The 25,195-nt window shown below is 31.8% G+C and overlaps 3 protein-coding genes and 1 long non-coding RNA gene across 4 annotated transcripts in view; 1 reads left to right on the top strand and 3 right to left on the bottom strand.

Annotated features, from left to right (window-relative positions):
* LOC6040675 (regulator of G-protein signaling 7) overlaps positions 1-15,969 on the top strand; it is a 32,293-nt gene extending 16,324 nt beyond the window's left edge. The window contains exon 6 of the mRNA XM_038266656.1: positions 14,323-15,969. Within this exon, the coding sequence (XP_038122584.1) occupies positions 14,323-14,374 (52 nt within the window). The 3' untranslated portion in view covers positions 14,375-15,969. The remainder of the gene's footprint in view (positions 1-14,322) is intronic.
* Positions 4,690-10,948, bottom strand: LOC119771168. The gene is made up of 2 exons (XR_005279061.1): positions 10,892-10,948; positions 4,690-4,833 (listed from the first exon to the last, which is right to left on the bottom strand). It is a non-coding gene; the product is annotated as an uncharacterized LOC119771168 (long non-coding RNA).
* A 3,884-nt stretch (positions 15,970-19,853) lies between the features above and the next one.
* On the bottom strand, positions 19,854-20,949 carry LOC6040680 (DNA repair protein XRCC3). Its single transcript, XM_038249459.1, is given in 4 exon segments — positions 19,854-20,275; positions 20,277-20,354; positions 20,413-20,753; positions 20,811-20,949. Coding segments are annotated over 4 exon segments (813 nt in total). The 5' UTR covers positions 20,857-20,949; the 3' UTR covers positions 19,854-19,927.
* Positions 20,950-23,728: 2,779 nt separating this feature from the next.
* Positions 23,729-24,899, bottom strand: LOC6040681 (josephin-like protein). The gene is made up of 2 exons (XM_038249486.1): positions 24,738-24,899; positions 23,729-24,583 (listed from the first exon to the last, which is right to left on the bottom strand). Exon 2 carries the CDS (start codon positions 24,402-24,404, stop codon positions 23,829-23,831), a length of 576 nt encoding a protein of 191 aa, XP_038105414.1. The 5' UTR covers positions 24,405-24,583; positions 24,738-24,899; the 3' UTR covers positions 23,729-23,828.
* Between the last annotated feature and the right edge of the window lie 296 nt (positions 24,900-25,195).

The following is a 25,195-nucleotide window of genomic DNA, read 5'->3' as shown; positions in this document are numbered from 1 at the left end:
TAGAAATATCAGGAAAAAGCAAACACTCTATTCCCCGACGAAGGAATTAATATTTTATCGCAATTTATCTGACCCGACGAATTCATTTCACCGAGATAATCTCCGTCAGCAGTCACTGCAATGACAAAAGCAGATTTTTCTGGACGGAATTGTGATGAATGCGTCTGCTCTTGGTGGAGGGTTTTTTTTATTCCTATTGTGACTTTATTTGCCCATATCAGCCCGAACATAAATGCTTTACTAATTGTGAGCCATTCATGTACTTTTACTCACACACACTGGTTCACTCCAGGGATGCAATTAAAGGTTGTTGCTTACTCAGTTGGAATATTATTACCATGTTGGCGTGAAACCCTCCCAGAATTGTGCTCCATGTGCTTAATGGTGAGGCACCATGCTGCTCCATAGTATTATCCATTTGTAAGCATGGAAACCGAGAAGCAAACAACGGAGCAATAATGATGAAAAAAAGCTTATTATTTCATGCTTTAAAATTGAGTGAAGGCTAATAAAGTTTGACAAACATAATCCCGGTGAGCAAAGTTACAGTCGTGCCTCAAATGCGGGATTCGAGCTTTTTTGATTTATATTGTGATTGTTGTCTTTGCTTCCTGACATGTCACAGCACCCAAAGTGGCGCGCAAGAAACCTTCGGAAAAGCAATAAGATAAATTGTTTTTTTTTTCTGCAGCGTGCGAAACGCAAATCTTCGTGTCGCGGGATGCTGGCTTTTTTTTCTGTTGGTTTCTTTTGAATGCCTGTCGGACGGACTTTTGCTTCCGCCTGGGCAAACCCAAGAGTAAAACCGGCTGGGTAGACATTAGGAAATGAGACATCCTTCAGAGCGAAACTGGCAACGAGGAGCCGTTTTGATTATTTGATTAAGACTGATTTATTACTTTTATAATTAGAGCTGAATGCGAAATTAACTGGAAAAGGGGAGAAAATGAGAAAGTTAATTGTAACAATTTTTGCTTACCCATCAGAACAAAGTTGGTAGGAGAGGCCATGCTGCGTTTGCTCAGGACAATCACGATTAAAGAGTTGGCAGTCAGTGTAATTAGGATGAAGATCGGTGTGCAGTAGCCGTACAGTGGGATGCTGTAGTTGAGAATAGTCTCACACGACACGTTCAAGTAGGAAACATTTCCTTCCATTCCCATGCAACTGTGATAGTCTTCACCGTTGAGTAGAAGCGTGCCGTTGTGACCACCGGAAAATCCGAGACCACCACCCACGTAATAAAAGTCGGTGTCATTTTCCGTCTCTATCGGACTGTACATGCTGGCGTCCAGCGAGGAGTACATGCTGGATGCTGCCGTGATGTTTTCACCCATCAACAGTGGTCCTGGCTGGCTTTGGGGATGATGCAGGCTGTAAAATTGCTGTTTCGACGCCGTGGTTTCGTCTTCACTGTCGTCGAAGTAGTACCGCTTGTGCTGCTGCTCGCCAGCCGTCCCACTTGTCCCCAGTGTCGCTGCACCGGATGTCGATAATCGACTGAAGACATTAGACCCATCACCACCAGCACCACCAGCTACAGCAGCATCAATTGACATATTGATTATTTCAGTCGTGGGACATGACGTTACCATAAATTTTCCGTTACAGTAAATCTAGCATTTGGAAAAAGAAAGAAAGAAAAAATCACATGAGTTACTTGTCAGACGACTCCTGGAATCTAGGTTACGAACGAAGGACGAACACTTGGCTTCCTGTGTGATGGATTGACTGAAGCACAAGTGATTGTTTAGGATCCTTTTGATGTGTCATATCAAACAAAACGCATGTACATATTTATTTGGCCAGCATATAGTAGGCACAGGATTCTGCAGAAGGGTGCTTGGAGGTAGAAAATCGCCTTCGTCTAATGGTATTCCACTATTCCAGCATGGGTTTGTAGATGAAATGAATCAAATATGCAATCTTTGCCTTCGCTACACTTTTTATTTAAAATTGCAAAGTTTTCATGTAAAAGTCACTGTATGGTTCAGATTTTCGTTTTTTTAGTTTCAGAAATACTTAATGGAGAAAACGATTCTCAGAAAACAAATATTATCGAAAGCTATGGAACACTTATATAAGTGTCATCTGATTAGCTTTTGGTTTTCAAATGACGATATCTCAAAAACTATTGGTGAAATGGTAAAAAATGGAACTTATGTTTAATTGTCTGATTTTTTATGGTCATTTTTGTAGTTTATAAAAATTGGTAATTTTGGCCTTATTGGTCGTTAAGTCGTTAAGTTGCCGAGCTTCCGTGGCCGTAAGGTTACGGGTTTCGCTTGTAAGCGGAAGGTGATGGGTTTGATTCCTGTCTGGCTCGGCAAAGTCAGATCCCTTAAAGAGTAAATATGCTCACTGGGAATACTGACCGGTAGGGGATGGGTTTCGACTCGCGGCGTGCTGGGTTTCCAATCCAGAGGTCGTGAGTTCGATTCTCGTACCGGGATCATGAAGTTTAAAAAAAAAAAAAACAAAAAAAGGTCATTTTGTCCGATTTGGTCATTTTGATCATTTCGTTGGTGTCGTGCTAACTTGTCGTACGTGCATTTTGGGTCAAATTGAGTTAAGAAAGCTATTTTGTGCACAATGCCTAACCTTTTGACCTTCACAGATCCCTAAATTCGATTTCAATCCTGAGATATTCAATAAAAACAAAAAAAAAACTCCGTGCATTTTTGTCACTTTTCATATGAAAGATGTTTCAATCTTGTCGTGCTATCTTGACACAGCCTGAAAATTGATGTAAGTGTGACAATTGGCTGAAGGGATTCCTCTTGTTTTTGTTTATTCAAGGTCAAACATTAAAACGATTTGGTCATTTTAAACTTTTGGTCATTTGGTTATTTTGGTTGATTTGGTAATTTTGGTTTGATTTGGCCACTTTGATCGTTTTTGTCGGTTTGGTCATTCTGGTTGTTTTGGAAATTCTGGAAGTTTTGATATTTTTTGACCGATTTGGTACTTTGGTCGATATGGTCGCTCAGGCTATTTTGAACATTTGGTCATTCTGACCGTTTTGGTCGATATGGTCATTTTAGGCATTTTGATCAATTTTGTCAATTTTGTAAGTGCGACAATTGGCCAAAGGGATTCCAGGTCAGAACGTGTTTGACACAGATACAGGCTCGACTAGCGTAAACATTTTCAATTAAATCTCGGGACCTCGACAACCAAATTCAATCAAACTTCGGAACAATGCACAGAATGGTCAACTAAACAAAACGTGTTTGTTATTCTTTACATTGCGTGCTCTCGTTTTTGTTTTTTCAAGGTCAAACATTAAAACGTGTTTTTTTCTCGGAACGTCAAAAAGCAACATACGACATGATAGCACGACTGCATCGATTTGAGACGATTTGATCATTTAATAGCTATTTTCGCAAGTTTTTTTTTGCTTTTTGAAGAAACTTTGAAGAAATAATCAGATCAGTTTAGGTCTTGTTAACTTTGCATAACATTTCTACAGGACCTAATACTCTAACTGTTTTCTTTTCAGAGTTATGACAATTTCCGTAAAAAAGTCTGAGCAAAAAATGTTCGCTTGTAGTGCACCCTTAACCGTTCAGTCATTTCGGTCATTTTGGTAATTTTGGTCGATTCGGTATATTTTGTCATTTAGGCCTAAATCCATTTTAATCGTTTTGACCATTTTGGTCGATTTGGTCATTTTAAACGTTTGGTCGATTTGGTCATTTTGGTAATTTTTGGTCTTTTGGTCATTTTTGTCGGTTTGGTCATTCTGGTTGTTTTGGTAATTTTGGACGTTTTGATAATTTTAATCGATTTGGTAATTTTGGTCACTTGGATTGTTTTAGTCTTTTGGACGATTTGGTAATTTTGGTCGATCTGGTCATTTTTGTCGGTTTGGTCATTCTGGTTGTTTTGGTAATTTTTGACGTTTTGATAATTTTAATCGATTTGGTAATTTTGGTCGATTTGGTCGCTCAGGCTATTTTGAACATTTGGTCATTCTGACCGTTTTGGTCGATATGGTCATTTTTGGCATTTTGATCAATTTTGTCGATTTGATGAAAAAATTACATGTTTTGTGATTACATGTTTAAGTAACAAGAAGTGAAGTAAACAATGTGTGGTATTTTTAAATGTAGAACATTAGTCTAAAGCTGAACCCATAAAGTTTTACTATAAACCTACAGTAGATTTTATGGTTATCACACGATAAATTCTATGGTTATTTTTACCATGATTCTACAGTAGCCTTTATGTTTTTCACCATAGAATATATCCTATTCTGGGAATTTACTATAAAAAGGGGTATTGTTAGGCACAGTCACCATAAAAATTCGACTTTTCCCCATACAAAAACCCAAATACTATACTTTCTACCGTATTTTCATTGATGCCTTTTCCGTCCAAAAATTACCCTGACCATAGAAAACATCATACATTTATAATTAAAACAGTAACGGTTACAGTGGATTACACAGTCAATTTACAGTTCTTCATAGTTTTTCCATACTAAATGGTACTGTAAAACCGTAATCGGACAATGAAATAAATAATAACTACAGTATGGTTCATTGTATTTTCATTGTATTTATTTTTTTCTCTCCACTAAATTGTACTGTAAAACATATATTTATATATTGAAATTAATGGTCAATACGGTAAGTTTTATTGTATTTTTATATTTTTTTTCGTTGATTTAAAAAAAATAGTCCATTTTTCCGCGTCGTTTTCTTTTAATATTCTGCTTCAATCCGAACTTTCTGACGTTGTTCGAAATGCCGGTGCCGGAACTACTGCTTCGTACTTGGGATGAACTCTCGCGTATTTATGAAGCACAATCTTCAGTGGAATAGGCCCCTGTAAAAGAGAAACACACTAAATTAAACATAGGGAATATTTTCATGTGTTTGTTTAAGTACAAATGCTATTAAATTAGCTGTTACTAAAATTCTAAAATTCTAAAATTCTAAAATTTCTAAAATTCTAAAATTCTAAAATTCTAAATTTCTAAATTCTAAAATTCTAAAATTCTAAAATTCTAAAATTCTAAAATTCAAAATTCTAAAATTCTAAGTTCAAGGTTCTAAATTCTAAAATTCTAAAATTAAAATTCTAAAATTCTAAAATTCTAAAATTCTAAGGTTCTAAAATTCTAAGTTCAGAAGGTTAAAGTTCGAGGTTCGAAGGTTCGAAAATTCAAATTTGAGGATTCGAGTTCGAAAATTCGAAAATTCGAAAATTCGAAAATTCGAAAGGATTCGAAATTCGAAAATTCGAAAATTCTAAAGTTCTAAAGTTCTAAAATTCTAAAATTCAAGGTTAAAATTCAAAATTCTAAAATTCAAAAGGTTCTAAAGTTCTAAAAGTTCTAAAATTCTAAAATTCTAAAATTCAAAGATTCTGGAGTTCTAAAGGTTCTGGGTTAAAGGTTCTAAATTCTAAAATTCTAAAGTTCTAAAATTCTAAAATTCACAATTCTGCAGTTCTAAGGTTCTAAAATTTAAAGTTCTGGAGTTCTAAGTTCAAAGGTTCTAAAATTCTAAAATTACAAGGTTAAAAGGTTCTAAAATTCTGGGTTCTAAGTTCAAGATTCTAAAGGTTAAAAGGTTCTAAAATTAAAGGTTCTGGAGTTCTAAAGGTTAAAGATTCTAAAATTCAAGGTTAAAATTCTAAAATTCTAAGGTTCTAAAATTCTAGGGTTCAAAATTCTAAAATTCTAAAATTCTAAGTTCTAAAATTCTAAAATTCTAAAATTCTAAAATTCTGGAATTCTAAATTCTAAAATTCAAAATTCTAAAATTAAAATTCTAAAATTTAAAATTCTAAGGTTCTAAAATTCTGGGTTCAAGGTTAGGTTCTAAAGTTTAAGTTCTAAGTTCAAAAGGTTCAAAATTCTGGGTTCAAAATTCAAAATTTAAAAGGTTCAAGGTTCTGGAGTTCTAAGGTTAAAATTCTAAAATTCAAAATTCTAAGGTTCTAAATTCAAAAGGTTAAAGGTTCAAAAGGTTCTGGAGTTCTAAGGTTCTGGGTTCTAAAATTCTGGGTTCTGGGTTCTAAAATTCTAAAGTTCTAAAGGTTCTGGGTTCAAAATTCTAAAGTTAAAGGTTAAAATTCTAAAATTCTAAAGTTCTAGGTTAAGGTTAAAATTCTAAAGTTCTAAAATTCTAAAATTCTAAAATTCTAAATTCTAAAATTCTAAAATTCTAAAATTCTAAATTCTAAAATTCTAAAATTCTAAAATTCTAAAATTCTAAAATTCTAAAATTCTAAATTCTAAAATTCTAAATTCTAAAATTCTAAAATTCTAAAATTCTAAAATTCTAAAATTCTAAAATTCTAAAATTCTAAAATTCTAAAATTCTAAAATTCTAAAATTCTAAAATTCTAAAATTCTAAATTCTAAATTCTAAAATTCTAAAATTCTAAAATTCTAAAATTCTAAAATTCTAAAATTCTAAAATTCTAAATTCTTAATTCTAAAACTCTTAATATCTTCTTATTTCTTAATTTCCTAATTTTAAATTTCTAATTTCACATTTTCAAATTTTCTAATTTCCTAATATCCTTATTGCCTGAATTCCTGATTTCCTTATTTCCTGATTTCCTAATTTCCTTGTTTCCTAATTTTCTAATTTTGTATTATTTCTTATTTCTAAATTTCTTAATTTCCTTATTTCCTAATTTCTAGCTTTCTAATTTGTAATTTTTAATTGTTCATTTTTAAATTTCTTAATTTCCTAATTTCCGAAGATCCAATTTCTTTATTTCCTAATTTTCAAATTTTGTAATTTTTTAATTAAATTTATAAATTTCATAATTTCCTTATTTCCTAATCTCCAAATTTCCTAATTTCCAAATTTACAAATTTCCTAATTTCCTAATTCCTAATTTTCTAATTTCCTGTTTTCTTATTTCCTAATTCCCTAATTTCCGAATTTCCAAATTTCCTTATTGCTTATTTCCTAGTTTCCTAATTTCCTAATTCCTAATTTTCTTATTTCCTGTTTTCTAATTTCCTATTCCTAATTCCTAATTTCCAGATTTCAATTTCTTCTAATTTCAAATTTCCTTTTTTTCTTATTTTCTTAATTCCTAATTTCTTAATTTCCTAATTTCCTGTTTTCTAATTTCCTAATTCCTAATTTCTAATTTTCAAATTTCCGAATTTCCAATTTCCGAATTTCCTAATTTCCTTATTTCATAATTTCATAATTTAAATTTCCAAATTCCTAATTTCCTTATTTCCTAATTTCCTAATATCCTAATTTCCTAATTTCCTAATTTCCTAATTTCCTAATTTCCTGATTTGCTAATTTCCTTATTTCCTGATTTCCTAATTTCCTTATTTCCTTATTTCGTAATTTCCTAATTTCGTAATTTCCTAATTTCGTAATTTTCTAATTTTGTAATTTTTTAATTGTTAAATTTTTCAATTTCTTAATTTCCTAATTTCCTAATTTCTAATTTCGAATTTCGAATTTCAATTTCCGAATATCCAAATTTCTTAATTTCCAAATTTTCTAATTTTATAATTTCTTAATTGTTAAATTTTATAATTTCTCAATTTCTTAATTTCCTAATTTCCTAATTTCCAATTTCCAAATTTCCAAATTTCCAAATTTCCAAATTTCAAATTTCAAAATTTCATTTAAATTTCAAAATTAAAAATTTCAAAATTTCAAATTTCAAAATTTCAAAATTAATTTCAAAATTTAAAATTTCAAAATTTCAAAATTTCAAAATTTCAAAATTTCCAAATTTCTTAATTTCTAATTTCCTTATTCCCTAATTTTCTTATTTCCTGTTTTCAATTTCCTAATGTCCTAATTTCCTAATTTCCTAATATCCTTATTGCCTACTTTCCTTATTTCCTAATTTCCTAATTTCCTAATTTCTAATTTCAATTTCCTAATTTCCTAATTTCCTAATTTCCTAATATCCTAATTTCCTAATTTCCTAATTTCCTAATTTCCTAATATCTAATATCCTAATTTCCTAATTTCCTAGTTTCCTAATTTCCTAATTTCCTAATTTCAATTTCCTATTTCCTAATTTCCTTATTTCCTAATTTCCTAATATCCTAATTGCCTAATTTCTAATTTCCTTATTTCCTGATTTCCTAATTTCCGAATTTTCTAATTTTGTAATTTCTTAATTGTTAAATTTTCTAATTTCTTAATTTCCTAATTTCCGACTATCCGATTAATTTCCTAATTCTCTTTTTTGTAATTTCTTAATTGTTAATTTTTTAATTTCTTAATTTCCTAATTTCTTAATTTTCTAATTTCCAAATTTCCAATTTCCTAATTTTCTAATTCCTAATTTTCTTATTTCCTGTTTTCAATTTCCTAATGTCCTCATTTCAATTTCCTAATTTCTAATATCCTAATTGCCTAATTTCCTTATTTCCTTATTTCCTAATATCTAATTTCGTAATTTCCTAATTTCCAAATTTTCTTATTTCCAAATTTTCTAATTTCCAAATTTTCTAATTTCCTAATTTCCAAATTTCCAAATTTCCTAATTTCCTAATTTTCTAATTCCTAATTTTCTTATTTCCTGTTTTCAATTTCCTAATGTCCTCATTTCCGAATTTCCTAATTTCCTAATATCCTAATTGCCTAATTTCCTTATTTCTTATTTCCTTATTTCCCTATTTCCTTATTTCCTTATTTCCTTATTTCCTTATTTCCTTATTTCCTTATTTCCTTATTTCCTTATTTCCTTATTTCCTTATTTCCTTATTTCCTTATTTCCTAATTTGCTTATTTCTCAATTTCCTAATTTCCTAATTTCCTAATTTCCTAATTTCCTAATTTCCTAATTTCCTAATTTCCTAATTTCCTAATTTCCTAATTTCCTAATTTCCTAATTTCTAATTTCCTAATTTCCGAATTTCCGAATTTCGAATATCCAAATTTCTTAATTTCCTAATTTTCTAATTTTGTAATTTCTTAATTGTTAAATTTTATAATTTCTCAATTTCTTAATTTCTAATTTCCAAATTTCAAAATTTCCAATTTCAAAATTTCAAAATTTCAATTTCAAAATTTCAAATTTCAAAATTTCAAAATTTCAAAATTTCAAATTTCAAATTTCTAATTTTATAATTTCCTTATTCCTAATTTTTATTTCCTGTTTCAATTTCCTAATGTCCTAATTTCCTAATTTCCTAATATCCTTATTGCCTAATTTCCTTATTTCCTAATTTAATTTCCTAATTTCCTTATTTCCTAATTTCCTAATTTCCTGATTTCCTGATTTCCTTATTTCCTAATTTCGAATTTCCTAATTTCCTAATTTCCTAATTTCCTAATTTCCTAATTTCCTAATATCCTAATTTCCTAATTTCCTAATTTCCTAATTTCCTTATTTCCTAATTTCCTAATTTCCTAATTTCCTAATTTCCTAATTTCCTAATTTCCTAATTTCCTAATTCCTGATTTCCTAATTTCCGAATTTCCAAATTTTCTAATTTTGTAATTTCTTAATTGTTAAATTTTCTAATTTCTTAATTTCCTAATTTCGAATATCCGAATTTCTTAATTTCCTAATTCTCTATTTTTGTAATTTCTTAATTGTTAATTTTTTTTAATTTCTTAATTTCCTAATTTTCTAATTTCCTAATTTCCTAATTTCCAAATTTCCAAATTTCATAATTTTCTAATTCCTAATTTTCTTATTTCCTGTTTTCAATTTCCTAATGTCCTCATTTCCTAATTTCCTAATTTCCTAATATCCTAATTGCCTAATTTCCTTATTTCCTTATTTCCTTATTTCCTTATTTCCTTATTTCCTAATTTCCTAATTTGCTAATTTCTCAATTTCCTAATTTCCTAATTTCCTGATTTCCTAATTTCCTAATTTCCAAATTTCCTTATTTCCTAATTTCCTTATTCCCTAATTTTCTTATTTCCTGTTTTCAATTTCCTAATGTCCTAATTTCCTAATTTCCTAATTTCCTAATTTCCTAATTTCCTAATTTCCTAATATCCTAATTGCCTAATTTCCTTATTTCCTTATTTCCTTATTTCCTTGTTTCTTTATTTCCTTTTTTCCTTATTTCCTAATTTCCTAATTTGCTAATTTCTCAATTTCCTAATTTCCTAATTTCCTAATTTCCTGATTTCCTAATTTCCTAATTTCCTAATTTCCTAATATCCTAATTGCCTAATTTCCTTATTTCCTTATTTCCTTATTTCCTAATTTCCTAATTTGCTAATTTCTCAATTTCCTTATTTCCTGATTTTCTAATTTCCTAAGTTTCTAATTTCCTAATTTCCAAATTTCCAAATTTCTTAATTTCCTAATTTTCTAATTCCTAATTTTCTTATTTCCTGTTTTCAATTTCCTTATGTCCTCATTTCCGAATTTCCTAATTTCCTAATATCCTAATATCCTAATTGCCTAATTTCCTTATTTCCTAATTTCTTAATTTGCTAATTTCTCAATTTCCTAATTTCCTAATTTCCTAATTTCCTGATTTCCTAATTTCCTAATTTCCTAATTTCCAAATTTCCAAATTTCCTAATTTCCTAATTTTCTAATTTCTTAATTTCCTAATTTCCTAATTTCTAATTTCCTAATTTCCTAATTTTCTAATTTCCTAATTTCCTAATTTCTAAATTTGCTAATTTCTAGAAAATTAAAACAAATTAATGGAACATTAATTATTACAAAATTACTCAAACGATTGTGATTTTCAATTGCATTCAAATTTGTACATCCAAATTGTTTGATTTATTCAACAAAAAAATTGTAAACAAGCACCACGCGAAAAAACGTCCAAAATTACTGTCATTTCAGTTACTTTTCAGCTGCGTACCGTTTATGAAAAATCATTTCGTGGCCCTAATTCCTTGACCTTTGTTTGAAAGTTTTCTGAACTACTTACTAGCCTCAACTCACAACTCACCTAACAATGTTCGCCTCCAGACGAGGCGAGCTCACCATCCGGAACAAACTCGGCCGGTGTCCGCAGCAGGCGCCGGACCTCCTCTCACAATCAAGCGCTTCTGGTGGGTTTTGTCCCGTAACCGAACGCGGTGGAAGAATCCATGTAAAGAGAAAACACATTTTTTTTTTAGAACATGGCATACTACTTGCAAAATGCCTGCTGCTGTTGCGGGTGGGATTCCGCCCTAGCAAGTTCAACAAAACTCCTAATACTCACCCAAATATGCGAAAATTCCGCCATCCCGCCGATCCGGTTCGGTCACCCGGTGGATTTGTCCATCAGAACCATGTTGAACGAACGCCGGAACAACTTCCTTCACGAGCACGCGATTCGACTTGAGTATTTTCGATTTCAACTGCGCCACACAAACAGGATCGAACACGCGCGCGATTGAAAACAAATGACAGCTCGCCATGGTGCGTTCGTTTGGGAACGTTGCCCAGTTCAGGTGTCATGGTGTGTTCGTTCGTTGTGATCCTTAATATTTTTTGCCGTTTCTATTATTGAATAAAAATGTTGAAATGTTGAAATGTTTAAATGTTTAAATGTTTAAATGTTTAAATGTTTAAATGTTTAAATGTTTAAATGTTTAAATGTTTAAATGTTTAAATGTTTAAATGTTTAAATGTTTAAATGTTTAAATGTTTAAATGTTTAAATGTTTAAATGTTTAAATGTTTAAATGTTTAAATGTTTAAATGTTTAAATGTTTAAATGTTTAAATGTTTAAATGTTTAAATGTTTAAATGTTTAAATGTTTAAATGTTTAAATGTTTAAATGTTTAAATGTTTAAATGTTTAAATGTTTAAATGTTTAAATGTTTAAATGTTTAAATGTTTAAATGTTTAAATGTTTAAATGTTTAAATGTTTAAATGTTTAAATGTTTAAATGTTTAAATGTTTAAATGTTTAAATGTTTAAATGTTTAAATGTTTAAATGTTTAAATGTTTAAATGTTTAAATGTTTAAATGTTTAAATGTTTAAATGTTTAAATGTTTAAATGTTTAAATGTTTAAATGTTTAAATGTTTAAATGTTTAAATGTTTAAATGTTTAAATGTTTAAATGTTTAAATGTTTAAATGTTTAAATGTTTAAATGTTTAAATGTTTAAATGTTTAAATGTTTAAATGTTTAAATGTTTAAATGTTTAAATGTTTAAATGTTTAAATGTTTAAATGTTTAAATGTTTAAATGTTTAAATGTTTAAATGTTTAAATGTTTAAATGTTTAAATGTTTAAATGTTTAAATGTTTAAATGTTTAAATGTTTAAATGTTTAAATGTTTAAATGTTTAAATGTTTAAATGTTTAAATGTTTAAATGTTTAAATGTTTAAATGTTTAAATGTTTAAATGTTTAAATGTTTAAATGTTTAAATGTTTAAATGTTTAAATTTTTAAATGTTTAAATGTTTAAATGTTTAAATGTTTAAATGTTTAAATGTTTAAATGTTTAAATGTTTCAATGTTTAAATGTTTAAATGTTTAAATGTTTAAATATTTAAATGTTTAAATGTTTAAATGTTTAAATGTTTAAATGTTTAAATGTTTCAATGTTTAAATGTTTAAATGTTTAAATGTTTAAATGTTTAAATGTTTAAATGTTTAAATGTTTAAATGTTTAAATGTTTAAATGTTTAAATGTTTAAATGTTTAAATGTTTAAATGTTTAAATGTTTAAATGTTTAAATGTTTAAATGTTTAAATGTTTAAATGTTTAAATGTTTAAATATTTAATATTTTAAAATTTTAATATTTTAATATTTTAATATTTTAATATTTTAATATTTCAATATTTTAATATTTTAATATTTTAATATTTTAATATTTTAATATTTTAATATTTTAATATTTTAATATTTTAATATTTTAATATTTTAATATTTTAATATTTTAATATTTTAATATTTTAATATTTTAATATTTTAATATTTTAATATTTTAATATTTTAATATTTTAATATTTTAATATTTTAATATTTTAATATTTTAATATTTTAATATTTTAATATTTTAATATTTTAATATTTTAATATTTTAATATTTTAATATTTTAATATTTTAATATTTTAATATTTTAATATTTTAATATTTTAATATTTTAATATTTTAATATTTTAATATTTTAATATTTTAATATTTTAATATTTTAATATTTTAATATTTTAATATTTAAATATTTTAATATTTAAATATTTAAATATTTTAATATTTTAATATTTTAATATTTTAATATTTTAATATTTTAATATTTTAATATTTTAATATTTTAATATTTTAATATTTTAATATTTTAATATTTTAATATTTTAATATTTTAATATTTTAATATTTTAATATTTTAATATTTTAATATTTTAATATTTTAATATTTTAATATTTTAATATTTTAATATTTTAATATTTTAATATTTTAATATTTTAATATTTTAATATTTTAATATTTTAATATTTTAATATTTTAATATTTTAATATTTTAATATTTTAATATTTTAATATTTTAATATTTTAATATTTTAATATTTTAATATTTTAATATTTTAATATTTTAATTTTTAATATTTTAATATTTTAATATTTTAATATTTTAATATTTTAATTTTTTAATATTTTAATATTTTAATATTTTAATATTTTAATATTTTAATTTTTTAATATTTTAATATTTTAATATTTTAATATTTTCAATACTTTTATTACATGATTCAAATTATTTTGAAAAAATCGTTAAAAAAAAGTCCACACTACGCAACTATAACATTACTATAAAACTTACTGTAACAAAAAAATGGAAAAAATGCATTATGAGATTTTCAATAACAAAACCATAATATTTGCTGTATTCATGAAATGTACAGTAGTTTTATTGTTTCAATTTATAACATTTCCAATAACAAAACCATGAAATTTGCTGTAACCATGAAATCTACGATAGCTTTATCGTCATTCCAATGAAGTTCAAAAAAATCAACCATAAACTTACCATAAATATTATAATATCTATTGTAACTGCATGGTTTTGACAATGCATATCATCATATAATTTTATTCGGGTGGCTACCATCAACTCTGTAAATACCGACTGCTTTTATACTCTTGGGAGCAAACGAAAGGTCCATTTCCACCTTCACCTTAACATGCATGATCTACCTATTTAGAATAATTTCCATTAGTTATAGTAAACATCGTATAAGCCAAATAGAATAGTTGTAGCGTTTGGTGTGACCAAACCATATCCAGCATATTCAGTAATCTCGAGTAGTTACAGTAAAAAGTAAGAGAATGTCATATAAAAATGAAAATTAACTGTTTCGTTGTAAATGTTTGTATACTACCGAATCCGAATCCCGCCATCAACGCATCCACACGATCGTCCCAAAATGTGCAGACATCCGTGCGAGGACTTCGAATATTTTCTGGCAGAAAAGACACACCTGTGATAAATTAAAAAGAAGTAAAAGTGGGAGCGCGGACATTTGGACGATAATCGAAAACTGATGCGACACAACAGCACAAATACTACAGTGAGATGGGTTGAACTTGGAGAAGATGAAAAGTGAGTAAACCAACAGAAATAGCCAAAGAGACAGAGTTTGCAGAATCAATAGAACGACTTTACAGTGAAAATCAACAGTTTAGTTCAATACCGATTGTTCTATAGAGCAGTACAATATATGAAACAGCAGCAGCAGAATTACAAAACAAAAAAAACCGTAAACTATAGTAGGTGAGTGTATAGAGCAAAACAAGCATACAACAGTATAAACAATAGTGGTGAGTGTACTAGGGCAAACAAAAGAAAACAAACAAGCTTGGCAAAATGTGAAATTCGAAGTTACCAGATTTAATCTGACACACGTGTTACTAAACTCTAGAGGATAGAAGATACAACCAACAAAAAAAAAAGCTATGGAAACATGTTTTAGAAGAAGATTTAAAACATCCGCAGTAGCCCACCATTACTCGAACATAATAGTGAGATTTTAAAGTTTGGAAAACATTTTAGTGAACGCAAGTTTTTAAAATAACACAATACAAGACAACCATAGAACTACCAAATATGAACATTTAGCAAAGATTCGATCCCATCTATAATCCCCACTATATCGTTCAAAGGAATGAAGCAAAAAAAAAACTTAACATATTATCAACTTCAAACTAATCCCACAATAAACGAACAAACACAATCATTAATATTGGACATTCCACTCTGTTTAGCAGCCACCTAGCGGAACATTGATGCTATATACAATTTCATTCTCACCACTAAACTCAATCAAACTTAACGATATAAACTCAAAACTATAAACTAACAGTTAACCTTTTCGCAGTCTAGCAAAGAGCAAGAAAATAAAAGTCGGTCAAACCAACGTTTAGAAATCAAAAAATTGGATCCAAAAAAGATCTCTAAAATCCACACACACATACACACAAGACTTGTGATTGTTGTTACGAACGAAAAAAAAAACTTTGATAATCTGTTATATTTTTTCCTATACTACTATCATCCTGAAGTCACTAATCCCTGGAAGACGACGCTACTGAACATTGGGAAACAAAATTGAAACAAGGAAAAAAAGAATCATTCACACAGCTTGTAAAGATGTGCGCGTAGAAAGTTTGTAATTTTTTAAGGTTTTTTTTCTATCACGATCGATTGCCTCCTTCTCGCTCTCGCTCGGTCAAGAGAAGAAGAAAAAGAAGTAGCGAAAAATGCCAAATGATTTTAGGTCTCAGCTGAGTGTTGGGAGAAACTTTTAACGTCTTATATGAATCTTGACTCGGAAGCTGGATTCCTCCGTGAAAAAATGAGCATTTTTTAAATCATGTTTTTTCCTTTTTTTTAATTTACTCGTAGACTACTCATTCATGATTTGAATCTTCTTTTAAAGGAAACCAAATTCTAAACGATTACGAATCAAATCAAACCAGTTTGTTTTTTTTTTCACTAAAGGATAACTAAAAAAAAAAAACACTTCCTTCATTTCTTTCCATCCCCCCTGGACATGAGCCTTCGAAGTGGGATTATCTCTACTCTCAATCTCACTAGTGAACGAACATCACCTACGAAAGTGAGACGATTGGTCAAAATTTCTCTTGAACTCTCAAAAGATCATCAAACCGATAATTGAGTACTAAAGCCCTGTGTCAATTTTTATGTACAACGGTAAAAAACACGATTAAAAACCATTTCTGATCATTTTTTTTTTCATTTCAATGCGATTTTTTTTACAAGACAACATTTTTTCTATGGATCAACATGGTCCCCTTGGAACAAGCTGTCAAGTAGGAACTTTTTTGTCAAGAAGGACCGCGCGATTAATTTTTCCAAATTGATTTAATAATCCATTTTAAACTCTTTGTGGTCGTACAAAGGGTCATTGTACTCAGAAAAATAAGCTTTATCGCTGTAAACAATAATATCAGCAATCTAAGCTTCATTTTAGAACCCAATTGGGCGCCTAAAATTAAGCTTAAAATTTTGATATTACTGTTCACAACGAAAAAGATATTTTTTCTGAGTACAATGACCCTTTCAACAACCGCAAATGATTGAAAATGGATTTTTAAATCAAATTTTAAAAATTAACTTCGCGGCCCTTCTTGACAGAAAAGGTCCTACTTGACAGCGAGTTCAAATGGGACCATAGTTGGTCCATTGAAACAATCATATTAATCATACACGTCATATACACTGAAAGAAAAGCACATACCAATATCACATGTTTTGCACATGAATCCACCCCTGTCTGTGAATGTCACGTGGAAATCACTTGAAAATATCAATCGCGCAAACCGGCAAATCCAAATGCAAAACACGTGAGTTTAACGTGAAAGCTCACATGACTTTTGAATGGTGTGCATATGAATTTCAAATTATTTTATAGTATAAATGCAATGGTTTTCCAGTGATGTTCTTGGGAGCTGAATATTGCGTTTAATTTTAGATTTATTAAAAAATATAATACGATTATAAGTTTTCTTAAAAAAAAAATGTTTTTCACTTTGAAATCATGGGAAAAGTCAAATGAGGCAAATCCAAGTGAAATTCTGTTAAATCCAAAGTGAACTCCAAGCGATAAAAGAATGAAAAAACATCTCGCTTGCGATCAGCTGATTTCAAATGATTATCACATAAACGTCACATGAAAAACACATCTATGTCAAGGGAAAAGCATGGCAAATTATCGTGTTGATTTTTGGAGCAGCTCACGGGAAAAAGCACATGAATTTGCTATGTCAGATTTTTTCAGTGTATTTATTCCAAAACATCGGGACTGGTGTAAAAAAAATAAAAACACTTTTTTTCATCAAGATGTTAGAACCATGGCTTGATTTTTCAACCCATCCCCCTCCAAAAGCTAGAAATTCCATAGCCTGCTGTGATGAGTATTTTGGAAAACAAATTTCACCGAATGTAGGCCGTGACAACGCTGAATAAAGTTGTAGAACATGTCAATGCACGAAAATGCTTATTTTTAGTTGTAGTAATCAATTGAGTTCGTCAAAACATTTTTATTTTATTTTGAGGTGGTTTTGTGACTTTTTGAGAAAGTGTCTTCAACGATAACCAGACACAGCTCAAGGGGGGTTTTCCACCTCCAAAAAAGAAAATAAAGTTTAGCCAAAAAAAAACAACCTATAACAACAGTGCACACAGCAACTCTCATTTCTGAAAAACAGCCTAATTATTTTTTAACATTCTTACTTAATGTCGGGCTATGTTTTAGCAAATGTCGGCCTGATATGTTGTCAATATATTAAACCGACTTTTTTATGGGGAAGGAGATCTTTGGATCACCAACACAAACAAATACGGTTTTTTTGTGAAAACTTTACTGCCGCTCCAATCGTGTCCGTCCCATATGTAAAAACAGCAAGCCGAGAAAAACGCGTGTCTAAGTTGTCCCGCCCATAAGGCTACGTGTTAGACTTTCACGTAAAAGTGGATTTTCTTCGGCTTTCTAGAACAAAGTACTACATTTTATTGGTTTTTCTGATAGTTTACATGATTTTGAACCAAACTGCATCATTACCTCAAAATTCACGAAATTACATATAAGACGGACTAGCTTCGAGCGGCAGTTTAGCAGTCAAATGTATCAAATGTATTAGGTTTTACAGCGTGACGTCACGAGCGCACACGCACACACATTTTAACATTGTATGTGGCTGAACGATGTTTGATGAAAACGACGCTTGAATGTTGAGCACCATTTTTACCTTCATTTTAAAAAAGAATTGTCGATAACGAACGATGAAAACGTAGCTTTGTTGATACTTGATCATCCATATTCAATAAAACATAACCGTAATTTTATTTGAGAACATAACTTCTTTTGAAATCCCGTCGATATCACCCTGCTGTCACTGAGGCGCTTTGTTATGATTCGTTTTCTTCGCCGAATGTACATGGCGCATGTTCGTCACGATTTATGTAGCCTTTTGTTTGGCAGGTTGACAGGCTATATAAACAGGACTGCTGATGGCAGAGATTTTGTTTATGTTACTTTATTTAAAATCATATTTAAACAGACTTTACTGAAGTAACTTTTGCTCATTTTTGGTGGAGAGGTAGCTTATTAGAAGTACTTTCAGAATATACAATAACCCAGAAAGTGTCAAAATGTACATGATGCCTTTTGAAATGTTACCGTCGATATATGTTTAGCAATCAATTCGACGGTAACATTTCAAAAGGCATCATGTACATTTTGACACTTTCTGGGTTATTGTATATTCTAAAAGTACTTCTAATAAGCTACCTCTCCACCAAAAATGAGCAAAAGTTACTTCAGTAAAGTTTGTTTAATCATGATTTTAAATAAAGTAACATAAACAAAATCACTGCCATCAGCAGTCCCTGTTTATATAGCCCTGTCAACCTGTCAAACAAAAGGCTACATAAACCTCGTGACGAAAAAAAAGCGCCATGTACATTCGGCGAAGAAAAACGAATCATAACAAAGCGCCCCCCTCAGTGACAGCAGGGTGATATCGACGTTGGTGATTTCAAAAGAAGTTATGTTTGTTTTTCTCAAATAAAATTACGGAAATAATGTCTTATTGAATATGAATGATCAAGTATCAACAAAAGCAACGTTTTTCATCGTTTGTTATCATTAGAACATCTTATTTTGCTTTTATATAAAAATGGTAATTGAAAATGGATGCTCAACATTCAAATGCGTTTTTCTCAAAACGCATGGTTTGTACATGATGCTTTTTGAAATGTTGGCATCGAATTCTCCCCAAGTTGCGAAAACGTTTTTTTTTTTTTTTTGTTTAATTTGTCTAAAACTTTGTGAGGGGCCTTTCCTATGACCAAAGAAGCCATTTTGTGTATACAACACGCCATACAATTTTGGCAGCTGTTCTTTTCAAAATGGTACGTAAACAAAAATCATATGCTTTATTTCAGTTTTTTTGATTTTTTAAACTAGTGTCCATTTCCTATAAATTTATCGAAGAATCATTTTTACGGAGGAAGCCAGCCAAATCTACAATCGCTATATAATGCTTGTTCAAAATTAGCACAAAATACGAAACAAAGACTTAAAAATCATGAAAAGAAAAAAAGGATAAAAGTGAGCAAATATTTTTAGTAAATTGTTTTACAATAGAACCGCAAGACGTTGCAGCATTCAATACTTTTCTGCTTATATTTGTGATATATTTTTTAAGTGATTTCTACTACTGGAGAAATGCAAAACGCAGCAAATACAAAAGGAAGAGAAGTTTATTGAAGAATAATACATTACATGAAAGAAATCAAGAGTAATATTAATACAATATAACATGTTGGACAGGATCACTAGAATAGGCTAATTTAAAGTATAAACAAAAATAGCATATTTATTAGGGAAAAAAATCAATCATTGTAGAATAGCGAAGCAGAAAAAAAACAAATACGGTGGATTACGTGTAAATTCTATATTTTAAATGTACAATTAAAAAACTGTGAAACAAAAATGTCGTTCTCTCTCGTAGTACTAATTCGCATCCAAAATCCCTGCCTGCGCGATGACAAAGTAACACTCGGCCGGTTCCGCCGTCGGACAAAACACCAGTTGGCAGACTCTCCGGTTCGTCCCCATAATCCGCCTCAGCTGAATCCGGGTGTGCACCAAACTGCCCCAGGCAAGCCCTAGCGCCGGAATGACCTTCTCCTCGCCGTCGTAATCATCCACCACGGCCCGGACCTGGTTCGTACAAACGGTGACAAAATCGAACCGCTCCTGGAGGGCGTGCAGCGAGTGGACCAACCGACGGAACGATTCCGCCCGCTCGACGTAGTCCTCCTCGTCGGCGTAGACGGCCGCGATAGACGGCCGCGATGGAATCGATCACCAGCAGACGGATCGGGTTGTTTTCCAGCAGCACCGGAAGCCGATCCGTGATGCATTGTTCCAGCGCGGACTGTGGAATTTACGTTATTTATTAATAAATCCTCGAAATATATCAAATCAAGTCCCACCGGACTGTTCAAATGTTCCACGAAGATGTTGTCGGAATATTTCCCAACCTCGTGGCCAACACCACTACTATTTCGAAGTGCCTGTTCCATCTGGACAAGCCGCTTCGACGGAAACGGGTGCTCGGTGCTGATGTAGACCACTCCGCGCCGTTCCGGGCACTGCTGTTGGCAGGTCAGCGCCAGGTGGAGCGCTAGCTGGGTTTTGCCGGAACCGGCATCGCCGGAGATTTCCACGACGCCACGCGCGCTTATGCCGCCGGTACACAGGAGACGATCCAAGGAGGCGACGTTGAAGCGGAGCTTGCGCCATCGGTTGGGGTGGGCAGTCAGTGCTTGCTTTGCTGAATAAAAAAGTTGAACATAAAATAATGCTATTTTGGGATTTTAAAGAAACTTACCGTTGAGAAATCCATTTATATTTTCCGTTTCGGATGATTCTTTCATTGGGTTGTTAAATTTGTGTAATCAGCTGAGCTGGGTGGCTTTGTGTGCAACATAAATTTTAGTAAACAACATAAAAACATGTTTTGTACCCAACAAAACAAAAACAAGCCTGAACGGTAGGGTGGTTCTCATTTGTTTGCACGAATTATATTTTCTCCCACAATTTTGTCATTAACCCGTTCGGATATATTCAAACTTTTTTTTTAAATTGTTTTGATTTTTTGATTTAATTTTTTTTAAACCCTAATCATCCCGGTACGCGAATCGAACTCACGATTGCTGGATTGCAATTCCAGTAGGCCGCTTGTCGAAACCCGGCCCCTTCCAGTCAGTTTTCCCGGTGAGCTGATTTACTCTTTTTGCCTCCCTCACCTTACTGAGGAAAGGCTTTAAAATCACTCGAAAAATAAACTTCTTAATACGACCTCCTAGACCCAACTTCACGTATACCTTTCGACTGTGAATCAAATTCTTAACAAATGTCTGTACGTGTGTCTGGATGTGAGTTCGTGCACAAAAAAATGCACTCGATTATCTCTGGACTGGCACAACCGATTTGGACCGTTTAGGGGTCCCATAAAACCCTAGTTTCTATTATAAAGTTAATAAAAGTACTTCATAAGTTATACTATAAAAATGATTTGAACAAAAGGGTTGTTTTTGTAAGCAATGCCGTAATGTTATAAATTTTTAGAAATGTATTTAAAAGACCTTTACAATGAGCCTTAAACATCGAAGATCTGGCGAACCTATCAATAGTTATTAGCACTTAAGTGTTATTTATACACTTTTAAGAGGCCGGATCTCAGATATTTCGATTAAAATGATGTTTGGGTCCATCCTGCGACCTGTCGTTAGTTAAATAATTTAAAAAAAAAAACTTTCAAATAAGCCTAAAACATTGAAGATCGAAGTGAAGAGCACTTTAGTCTTAACTTTAAGACTCAATTCAACTTGTAGTCTGATCACAATGTATACCACTTTTGGACGGTATGTTAATGTAGCGACCCATTTGCCCAGTTCTCCCAATAACTGTATTTGGATTTGCTAATTGGGTACTAAAGCCCTATGTAAATTTTTATGTACAACGGTAAAAAAACACGATTAAAAACAGGAAGGTGCTGTGTCCTATCCCTCGCCTAGACCTGACCAAAATCCATGATAAATCTGTCAGACCAAAGAGCAAAAAGTAAACAATCTTGGTCTTCGACGTAGGTGCACACAAATCAAGAAAAGAAAATTTGAAAAAGAATTTTATTTTTCCAATTCAATGACTGGGTTTGGACTGCAAAATTGAATGTACGTCAGGAAATGATTAAACAGTGCGGCGTCCTGTACACCGACAATTTAATAAGCAGTTAAAAGCCTTATTCGTCCACTTTAATTTTGATCGGGTTTTCGGTTTACACCTGCAAAATCTTGATATTATTTATACGGATTTGTGATTCCTCTCTTTCCATCATTCCCTTGATTAAAAACCATTTCTGATCACTTTTTTTCATTTTAATGCAAACAAAAAAATATTGACAAGACAACATTTTTTCGATGGATTAACTATGGTCTCCTTGGAACGAGCTGTCAAGTAGGAACTCACTGACAGACGGACGGGGCCGACAACGGCCCGAAATCCGCCCTGTCGGCTCGACAAAACGGCCCGAATTCCGATGGTTTGTCCGACGGAATTCGGGCCCTTTTCGTGCGTATATGCAACACTTTGTCCGACGATCGTCGAAATCGACGTTTGAGAAAATCGACGTTGACGGGCCGTTTTCCGGCGACTTTGTTATTTAGAATGTCCTGCCACTGTCGGACGCTCACGTTTCGGATTTAGGGGTTAATTTAATAATTTAGTACATACGAAAGTAAACTTTATTGCTAATAACTTTATTTTTCTATATAAATAACGATGGTTGATGTATTTTTTTCTTCGGTGTGTTCTTGAAAGCCTGTTTTGATCCATTCGGATTCCGTCGTGGAATAAACACTAGTATCATTTCAAATAAAATTTAATGGATTTGGTGAAAAGAAAAACTGTTGAAGACTCCACATAGTGAAAACCAATGATCTGTCATAAATTTTATCACCGCCTACCTAGTTTTCTATAAGCCGATCAAGCGCAGGACAAACGCACGAAAATGGCAGAACAAGATCGATTTTGAGTAGATAACGCTTCGAATCGCACGACCGCGGGACCCCAGTCTATCAGGGACTTTTTTGTCAAAAAGGGCCGCGAGGTTAATTTTTCCAAATTGATTTAAAAATCCATTTTAAACTCTTTGTGGTCATAGCAAGGGTCATTGTCTTGGTCATTGTACTCAGTTCCATTTTAGCGAATCCTAGAAAATCCGTAGTTTTCTATATTTTAAGAATCCGATGGTCCTAAAAGACAATCCTATCAAAACAAATGACCAATGAAGCTTAAATTACTAACGATTTTTGGGGCGAATGATGCTGTTTTTGGCTAAATGTTATCGCTAGTGTGTGATTTTGTGACAAGTCTGTTGTAAAAAGATAGAACACAAGCGACGATGCACTATACCAACCACCTAAAGGTAGAGTAACGCTTTTTTCAGAGATCGAACCCATCACGTTCCGCTTAAAAGGCGAAACCCGTAATCTCACGGCTACGGTAGCCTGGCACAACTTGGATGTTCTATGATTGTTGGATGGTTACATTTTAACAACAGGTAACTATTAACCATTGGAAATTAGAATTCTTTTTGAAGAAAAAATTAAATGCTATTTTAAAGCATACCACAGACAGAGGTAAAGGGTTGGGTACAGTTCACTGGAGCGAATCTTGATAGCTCTTTTCTAAGTTGTTTGTGGACATTCTCGCATTTCTCAAGAAAAAAAAAAGCACGGTCATCAATTTAATTTGAACTTGATTGAGTTTTATTCGTTTTACTTGCGCTCTTTAAACCACATTGAATCTGTACACATGCACCCCTGTCACCGTTACCACCTCTCTACTAGTTCTCCGCCGCCGTCGAGTTCCGCCGGTGCTCCGGCAGCAGCCACGCTTCACTGCTCTCGACGCCCTGCGTGCACACCACAAACAGTTCCTTGTCGTTACCGGCCAGCTGGTTCCGCAGGTATTCCATGATTTGCGACTCGTCGCCGATTTTCTGCGGTGCGTCCAGCTTCGAGTCCAGGTTCCAGTACTCGCCGTTGATCTTCTTCACGCTGATCCAGTGGCGCCGTTGCAGCGGGAACTTCATGAATCCGATCGAGTATTTCGAGGGTACGTTCAGGATTAGACCTACGATTTTGGAAGTGTCGATGCAGGACGGGTCCCGCCGCTTGTCGAACCATATGGCTTCGCACTGTTTCACGTGCAGTGCGGTGATTATCACGTTGATGTCGTAGTTTCCCAGGCCCAGGATGGACCGGTGCGGGTTTATGAAGTCGTTCGGGGACAGCTCGCGACAGATTTCGTCCAGCTGGGTCTTGTTGAAGCTGGAGGCGTCCTGGAACAGATTGTTCAACGCGTGGAGGGCGCACAGCTCCTTGACCTGCCGCTCGTGGTAGATTACGGGGGCGCCCATCGTTTGTGATGACTGGTTAGTTTCTTAATTCAACTAGAGTAGGTAGTTATGGCCACTTTCGCAGGGAATGCTGCAACATTCGTTCGTTTGATTAAGGTTTCTCAATACGCCGAAGGAGAAATCTGGCATTGAGCTCTCACATTAGGGAAATCCTTTGATGGCCTTTGGGTCAAAGATGTCTGGAAAAGTTCAATATTAGAACCATCGTAATTTTCAAAAACAATTGTCTTATTAACGTAATTTTATCAGTGGAAGCTTAAACTCTATGGGTTATTTGCAAAAAAAATATATAACTAAAAATTAGTAGCTTGTAAGAATATGCAGCTAAATTACCTGTTCGATTACAACGCACGAGCAACAATTTTGGTAAGTTTGGTAAACGATTTCACAAATAACATTATAAACTAAGTTAAAAAACAAGTACCTAGTATTTCGATTTACCAGTGCAACATTCGTAAACAGACACTGACGATGACGAGTGACGCAAAACATGTAGAGATGGTAGAGATCCGTCAGTCCGCAACATGACAGCTGTTTGTTTATTTTAACGTTTTTACAGCGGTACATAAAGCTGCATTAGCATGGTCCAAACCTTAAATTGCAACTACGGATAACTAAATAAGGTAGTGAAAGTCGAGGTTTCGAAATTTTTAAATTAGTTAAAGTTCAGATCCGTGTTAGGGAAGCTATTTTATCGTATTTTATGCATTCTAGGTACATTTTTGACCTTCCGCTGGTGTTAAAAAGCGCTCATTTTGCTTGCAAGTTCTCTGCATTTCTGGTGCAACATT

This window comes from Culex quinquefasciatus, chromosome 1 (genome assembly GCF_015732765.1).
Source record: "Culex quinquefasciatus strain JHB chromosome 1, VPISU_Cqui_1.0_pri_paternal, whole genome shotgun sequence".
NCBI lineage: Eukaryota > Metazoa > Arthropoda > Insecta > Diptera > Culicidae > Culex > Culex quinquefasciatus.
The sequence above is the reverse complement of the archived record's forward strand: the minus strand, read 5'-3'. Positions and strand labels throughout refer to the sequence as shown.